We start from the raw sequence: 8,543 nt of genomic DNA on the forward strand, positions 1-8,543 counted from the left end.
GGGGGCACCAATATTTATTTTGCCTCCGGGCAACTGGGACGAACTTACGCCTCTGGCAGCTGATACAGTATATTGCACTCTGAAAGCAGGGACATAGTAAGACATGGCTAATAAAGACAGGGGCATAGCCAGAACTTTGTGGGCCCCATAGCAACATTTTGAAGGGGCCCCTGTCCCAATGATTCTAGAGAGACACTTCTCTGCAGCAGTTGATAATTTTATGCCCTATAATATTTAATGTTATGCCCCATAGTAGTGCCCTAGTTTCTTTTATGAATCGTAGTAGTGCTTAAGTTCACCCTATGTCACATTTCAGAGCTGCCAGTACACATTATGCTACACAGTACCCCCAATTCACATTATGATATATAGTGGTCCATGGCCCTCATTCCGAGTTGATCGCAGAGAGACATCGCATCGCAAATGTGCAAAACCTAACTAACTGCGCATGCGCAAATGCGTAAATACGCATGCGCGAGCTCAGCCGTACGACACCGGTGCAAAAATACTACAAAAAAACCCACACGTTACTCACAAACGAAAACGAGGAGTGTCGGAGGCGTGGCGGAGGCGAGACTTCGCAATGGTCCGACATGGGCGTGAAAGTGGGCGTACAGTGTGGGAGTATGCAACTCGCAATGGGCGTGTTTTTCGCAATAAAACATTGTCGCTGTTAAAACTAACATAGGAATCCATAGCAATCTTCACGCAGCAGCCGAGTAGGTCTGCAGTTACTCTGCATTTGCGAAGTGCTGTTACAAGTGTGTATGCAGTAATTAGCAGTTAATTGGAGAGCACATTCATCTGTTGGCCAATTACTTGTTAAATACTGCTCAGATGAAAGTTAGCAAACAGCAATTGTCTGAACCCACATTACATGTTTATTCTACTCACATATAAATCTCACACACTGCCAAATAAGGTTGTTGTTTGTGTTAAAGTTGGTGTGTAAAATGTTTGTAAAGGGCAGGTTTTAATGTGTGTAAGACTACTAACTGCAAACAAGTGAAATTACACAAAATGTTAATTGCAAGCAGCAACATTTTACCCAAATAAACAGACACCCACATAATGCAGCATACACTTAATTTTGGCCAGAAATGTTTTTATTTTTATTTTTATAATATCTGACAATGTTTTAAATGATGTCCTGTTGACCATAGATAAAACTAAAAAGTGTTGTGTCAGTTTAATTAATATGGACATTAAAGTGTGGTGCAAGGCATACCTGTAGTATTTTTGAAGATGCAATTGTTTTAAAAACTTGCAGATTGTTCCCTCGTTACACAAGTGTCTATATGCTTACATAATCTTCCTGGAACTAAGATTTACATAATGCATTACCTTGAATAAAGTGCACAATTGTTGGTAAAATATGATATGTTTATTACTGTAGTAATATTTTTAAACATCAAAACAACATGGCTACACGTGAGTATCACAGGCAGAGATGGACCAAGCAGCAAGCAGATGACACTGACACAAATGAGATAGCAGAACTCAGTACTCGGCAAAATTCAGCTTCTGACAAACTGAGAAATTTAACTAACAAAATAAAATATTACACACCCTGCCACACAAAAATTTGGACCCAACTGAGAAAGAATTAGGATCCACCACACAAACACAGCAATACATAGCACACTAGTAAGAGGAAGATGGCTCTGTTGTTTCTGAAAATAAGCTCACAGGCTACAATACCTCCAAACATTAATAATACATTTCACTAAGAGGGAGTTAGCCATTCTGGACACACAAGCCAACTCCAAAATAACATAGAGGCAACATGAAAAACATGGGTGCTGCCCATCTGGAGAGACATCACTTTCTTTTTTTTCGCCCCGCCTGAGGCTGTTCTTCTTGGCTTGGTCTGCGGAGCGACCTTCGTTGGGCCTGCCCAGTGGCCTGTTCTTCCTGGGCAGGGGCAGGGGAGGGAGCCGATGTGGGTGACTCTCTGCCACTGTGGACAAGGGAGACAGCGATGGCCTGGAGCCCTTGCTAGATGTTAGTTGCAAGGCTTTGGAATGAGGAGGCAAGTTGTTCTTGTCCCTGCCTGATCTCTGCCAGACCTTGGCAGAGTTGAGCAACACCTTGCTCAACACTGGTTCGGTGCTCACTGAGCCGGACAGCTATCTGGCTTACCTCCCGGAGGACCCCGTCTTGAAATGCATTTAGGCTCTCACCATACCTAGCTATTTCAAGCAGGATCTCCGGGATAGCAGAGGGTTGGGTGGGGGGGCCAGTAGGAATCTGCAGAGGTGGGATTTGTGGGCCCACACGCCCAGACCCACTAGGTCCCTCCACCTCAGCCTCAGCCACATAACCTTCCTGTGACTCTAACTGATCACCCCCCTGTGCTGTGTTTTGTGGCAAGCAAATAGAAGAATGTGTGGGAAAAGAGTAGAATAAAAAATTAATTTTATTTAAAAACTAGTGATGAGCGGATTCGGTTTTACTCGGTTTTACTCGGTTTTACTCGGTTCTCAAAACGGCATCTTATTGGCTCACGGATGTCACGTGTTTTGGATAGCCAATAAGATGCCGTTTTGAGAACCGAGTAAAACCGAGTAAAACCGAGTAAAACCGAACCTCGCTCATCACTATTAAAAACATACAGTTTAAATTGCAGACAAATACGTGTGTAAACTTACCTGGCAAGTCATGTTCCGTCAGGATCTCAGGCAGGTCCGTGTCCATATTTGACACCCCTTGGGCCTCCTCATAACTGATACAGGGCATCGCCATCTCCTCCAAGTCTGTAAACTCCACAGCGACAGATGGTCCTCCACCTGTAGCCCTAGAGGCATTCCACTCCGCAGACCTCTTTGCCTTCAGGCGGGATTTGAAGTCGGCCCAACTACATATGTTTGTGGAAATAGGGGCAAAGTAGAGTATTATTATTTCTGTCTAAAAATATATAGGACACATGTTCTGCTTTTGTTTGCTATACATAACATCACATGTAACTACATTTTTAAGACAACTTAGCACAGAGAATGGACTGCCAAGATGCACTTACCGTCGTCTAACTTCCTGTGATGTTCTGACGACAGAGCCAACTTCATTCACAGAATGTGTGATGTCCCTCCAGATGCGATCTTTCGTAGCAGCACCCATGTTTTTGGGGCCTCTATGTATTTTGGACATGGCCTGCGTGACCAAAACACGCAACTCCCTCTTAGTGAATGCTGGCTGTCTTTTCTTACGTCTGGAGGTAGCCTGTGAGCTTTCTTCCTGCTGCTCCTCACCATCTTCCTCGTCACTAGCAGCTTCTGTCTGTTGTGCTTGTGTGGCTAATGCTGATTCTCCCTCAGTTTGGCCAGTATGTGTGTGTGGCAGGGTATCCCCACTCAATTGTTGGGGCTCAGAAGCTGACATTTCCCGAGTACTGGGTCCTGCCTCTTCAACATCCGCAGAGGCGGATTCCATCATCCGTCTCTGGCACTCGATGCGTTTTTTCGCCAATGCCATCTGCTGCTGCATAATGCGGTCCATCTCTGCTGCTAATTCCTCACGAGTAGCCATGTTGCAGATGTCGTCTGTACGCCCAGGTGTGTGCCTATTTATACCTACGTGCGGCGCGTTCATTCACACAGGTGTACAGTATGCTAATCTTGCTACTGATTGTACTGCTTATTTAATGGCCTGGTTTGCACGCTGTGAGTGTTTTGGTGATGAATGGAGTTTGTGTTTCTGGCTCGTGCGATAAGGTGCTCTTGGACTTTTCTGAGTGAGTAATTTTAGCATTGTCAAGCATACAATTTTCCGTTTTTTTGCTTTTAGCATATACACTGTATTAATTAATTTTTGCGAAGTTCCGTTTGTGAGTATTCGTGCAATCGTGTTGTTAAATGCAAGTATGTTTGTTGGTGCAATGCAGGTGTTTTTCTGATGTACTTATTTTTTTTTTTTTTTCAATGTTGATTTTTTTATGTAATTTTTGCACATAACCTGTACTTTACTGTTTCTGTTTTGTGGACTAATGTTAAAATGTTGGTCTTAGTCTCATTTTGTGTCTTTTGTAGGTGTTTCTTTTGGGAGAAGGACTCCATTTTGATTTTGTGGCCAAATTCTGGTCTTTTTTGTGGACACAGCTTGTGACACTAATTGAGTGTCTTATTTTGACGAGCAGGTAAGTCCCCTAGGCCTGTGTTTGTGTGTGTTTGTGCTAATGGTCTCTATGTGGTCTTAGTCTCATTTTGTGTCTTTTGTAGGTGTTTCTTTTGGGAGAAGGACTCCATTTTGATTTTGTGGCCAAATTCAGGTCTTTTTTGTGGACCCAGCTTGTGACACTAATTGAGTGTCTTATTTTGACGAGCAGGTAAGTCTCCTAGGCCTGTGTTTGTGTGTGTTTGTGCTAATGGGCTCTATGTGGTCTTAGTCTCATTTTGTGTCTTTTGTAGGTGTTTCTTTTTGGAGAAGGACTCCATTTTGATTTTGAGGCCAAATTCAGGTCTTTTTTGTGGACACAGCTTGTGACACTAATTGAGTGTCTTATTTTGACGAGCAGGTAAGTCCCCTAGGCCTGTGTTTGTGTGTGTTTGTGCTAATGGGCTCTATGTGGTCTTAGTCTCATTTTGTGTCTTTTGTAGGTGTTTCTTTTTGGAGAAGGACTCCATTTTGATTTAGAGGCCAAATTCAGGTCTTTTTTGTGTACACAGCTTGTGACACTAATTGAGTGTCTTATTTTGACGAGCAAGTAAGTCCCCTAGGCCTGTGTGTTGTGGAGTATGTGTGTGTTCAAAGTGTTTTCATTATGTTTGTCAGCACTATTTTGAAAAAATACACTTATTATTTCCAGGATTGTTCTGCAAAGTAGTGCTGTTATTGCCTGTAATAGCTACTAAAGGACTAAATTTTGTGTGGAATCTAGTTTAGATTTATAACATAATTTTCATTATTTATACTTAGGTGTTTTTTTTTTTTTTTTAGCTCTTATTATGTGTCTGTTTGGTAGGTTTTTTTTTTTTTTTTTAGGGGTTAAACTATGTTTTTTTTTCACTTTTTTAATTTGTGTTTCTCCTTTTTTGTCTCAATTTCAAATTGGTCTGTAATTGAATTCAGAAACAATGTCGTATGCTCCTGCAGTAAGTTTACACCCTGAATTTTTATTTAGTTTTAAGGTTGTACATTTTTTTTTGCATTTGTCTTATTCTCAATATTATTATCTTTATTTTAAGTTGGTGATGTCGGTCTTTGTGGCTGCAGAAGCCCTCCCACCCCAACCCACGGAAGCACTCCCACCCCAACCGCCAGCCCCCCAACCACAACCGGCTCCTCATCAACCAAGGCAACGGAGGCGTGCTAGGCCACCAATTTTCCGCACCCGTGTCATACTTTTTGGGATGCCAGATGATGTGGTTTTGCGTAGATACAGGCTGCCACCACATCTAATCCTAGACACTCTCTCCATAATAGAGAGTGATCTGGAGTCTTCAATTCGGTATCCTACAGCAATACCACCATTGACACAATTCCTTGCTGTGTTACATTTTGTGGCCACAGGCTCATTCCAGCATGTGGTTGGAGACCTGGTTGGCATGTCGCAGGGCCAGTTCAGTAAGGTCCTGCGGCGTGTCAGCCAGGCTTTCCTAAAGCGTGTTAAGCAATTTATTGCTATGCCTTTGGATGCTGGTGCCCTAGATGTGGTGAAGCGGCAATTTGAGGAAGGTGGTAGTCGCTTCCCACATGTTATTGGGGTTGTGGATGGCACACATGTAGCTATTGTCCCACCAAGACATAATGAAGAAATTTATAGAAACAGGAAACTGTTTCATTCTCTGAATGTAATGGTTGTTTGTGGGCCATCCCTCCAGATCCTGTCCCTGAATGCTAAGTTCCCTGGGAGCTCCCATGACGCACATGTTATTAGACAATCAGGGATATGGCAGAGATTAAGATCAACTCAACGCCAAGACATGTGGTTATTGGGTGAGTTATTTTTTTAATTTGGTACTTAATTTTTTAATACCTAAATAATATTCACATTCTAATTTAATGTTCTCATCAAACAGGAGACCGTGGATATCCTTGCACCCCCTGGCTCATGACTCCTTACCGTAATCCCAGGCCAGGACCACAGACGGCATTTAACTCCGCGCTTACTGCCACTAGACAGCTGGTGGAGCGCACAATTGGTGTGCTTAAAGGACGTTTTCGTGTGCTCCACCGCACTGGTGGCGATATCATGTATTCGCCGGAGATGGCAAGTAAAATAGTGGTCCTGTGCGCTATACTTCATAACATCGCGGTAAGGAGTCGCGTTGAGCTTCCTGACACAGAGGAATTGCCAGATGAGGAGCCAGGGGTTGGGCGGAGATTTGGTGGTGGGAGTGTTTCCCGGAGGGGCAGCCAAGTAAGGGCAAGCATTGTCCAAGAATATTTCAGGTATAGTGTATTTTGTTATCCTTTTGGAAATTAATAAAAAACCCTGTATGCTTATGGTCATTTTGAGCACATGTCATTTAGGTTGTTTTTGTAAGGTCATTGTGTAATTGTTAGGGTGTGTTTGAATATATTATTCTGTTTGTTTGTTTTTTTAATTATAAAATGTTAAGCTTACAATGTTTTTTCAGGGAATATAATAATGTGTCGTTGCTAAAAAAATTTTTAAACAATTATGTTTTCTTTGAACAAAACACCAACATATGTTTCAAAATGTTGAACATTTTGTGACTGTGCAGCTGATTTTTCACACCAAATGTGGTGAGTACACTGTGTTTTTTATTAATTTTATACAAAGTGTGTATGTATTGGGTGTTGTGTCAGAATAGTTTTTTTTCCTTGCTCTTCAGCGACTGCGTATTTCCGCTCTAGCTAAATAATGACTCTGCTCTTCACAGCATTGCAAACATCAATAAAGTTTATTTCAATGACAGCATAGATTTTACACCAATCACATGCCAACACACACTATAAATATATGCCCAAACAAGGAAAACGCCATTGCCATGATGCGTGCTGCCCCGTTCACACGGCGGGAACTCCGCGTGCTGGTGGCGGTAATGGACCGACGCGTAGGCTGCGTTGGGCGTTTTATCCCAAATAGGGTAAAACGCGAGGCCTACGCGGAGGTCCGCCGCTTACTACGGGGGCGCCTCCGCAGTCGCAGGACCATCATCCAGCTTGAGAGGCGCTGGAGCGACCTGCGGAGGCGCACGCCAGACCTCCTGGCGGAGCTCCGCCAACAGATCCGGACCCTACGTGTCCGCAGTAAGTAACATTTCGTGCACAGACGGGATTAACGCATAACCTTTGCATACTATCGTTAAGTATGAGTGCCAAAATTTGCACATATAAAATTTGCATGAGTGTGTGTAGGTAGGTTATGCAGTGATGCATAACTCCCAATATGACCTTTTGCAAGAGGAAACGAAAACTCTGCTTAGGTATTTGTAACTTAATAGTTATTCTCCAGATTTCAATGCACAAGTAATGGAAATCATACATTAAGAGTGAAGTGACGGAGAAGAACATTCTGTCCCTCCTGGCGAGACTCATGTTGGGAGGTATGGTACTGACTGTATGTTGTTGGCCATAATTAATACACAGGCCGAAAAGTATAATACATTTCCGGCTCATTGTTTTAGTAAAAATTAACAAATGTGGGTCAATTTTGACACTGGGGATGTTGTTTAGATTTAAAAATGAAAATATATTTGTAAATGGATAGACGGTATTTAATATAGTTGAATTTGAATCTGTTTGTTTGTTAAGGCCAAAATCACCATGAAATATATTTAAATTACTTAGTCATGTTAACCCTGTTTCTTTAACATGGTACAGAACAGAGTAATAGAAATATTCTGTGATTATTTTTTTCTTGTTTTTTATTAATTTTAACATATGTCATTATAGGGCGAGCACAACGGCAAGGTGCTGGTGCTGGTAGTCCACACCAGCAACATTCCCCATCCCCTTTCCGATCACACTCCCCCTCTCCTGCCCAATCCCCCTCTCCTGCCCAATCCCCCTCTCCTGCCACCTCCCCCTCTCCAGCCACCTCCCCCTCTCCTGCCCAATCCCCCTCTCCTGCCCAATCCCCCTCTCCTGCCACCTCACCCTCTCCAGCCCAATCTCCCTCTTCTGCCCAATCCCACTCTCCTGCCACCTCACCCTCTCCTGCCCAATCCCCCTCTCCTGCCCAATCCCCCTCTCCTGCCACCTCACCCTCTCCAGCCCAATCTCCCTCTCCTGTCCAATCCCCCTCTCCTGCCACCTCCCCCTCTCCTGCCCAATCCCCCTCTCCTGCCCAATCCCCCTCTCCTGCCCAATCCCCCTCTCCAGCCCAAGCCCACTCTCTTTCCCAATCCCCCTCTCCAGCCCACACCCCCTCTCCAGCCAAAACCCACACTTTTTCCAAATTCCCCTCTCTGCCCCCCTCACCCTCTGTGTCCGTAAAAATAACACCACCACCCTCACCCTATCATTCCTTAACCCACTCTGCAAGTCCCTCCCCCTTACATCCAGTCACACTATGGGACCCTCCTTCCCCCATCCTGCCTCCTTCCACCATCCAGCCTCCATCCCCCATCCAGCCAACC

At 43.8% G+C, this 8,543-nt stretch overlaps 1 protein-coding gene across 1 annotated transcript; it reads left to right on the forward strand.

The window, feature by feature from the left end:
- The first annotated feature begins 5,186 nt into the window (after window positions 1-5,186).
- Window positions 5,187-6,706, forward strand: LOC134984395 (putative nuclease HARBI1). Its single transcript, XM_063950009.1, has 3 exons — window positions 5,187-5,931; window positions 6,015-6,387; window positions 6,684-6,706. The coding sequence occupies exons 1-3, from the start codon at window positions 5,187-5,189 to the stop codon at window positions 6,685-6,687; spliced, it is 1,122 nt and encodes a 373-aa protein (XP_063806079.1). The 3' UTR covers window positions 6,688-6,706.
- The last annotated feature ends 1,837 nt before the right edge of the window (window positions 6,707-8,543 follow it).

Source organism: Pseudophryne corroboree, chromosome 1 (assembly GCF_028390025.1).
Source record: "Pseudophryne corroboree isolate aPseCor3 chromosome 1, aPseCor3.hap2, whole genome shotgun sequence".
Taxonomy (NCBI): Eukaryota; Metazoa; Chordata; class Amphibia; order Anura; family Myobatrachidae; genus Pseudophryne; species Pseudophryne corroboree.

Excerpts from the sequence above, each read along its gene's own strand:
- LOC134984395 (XM_063950009.1), top strand. The coding sequence starts at position 5,187 with ATGTCGGTCTTTGTGGCTGCAGAAGCCCTCCCACCCCAACCCACGGAA. Across the intron at positions 5,932-6,014 it reads CCAAGACATGTGGTTATTGG|GAGACCGTGGATATCCTTGC; the intron begins GTGAGTTATTTT and ends CTCATCAAACAG.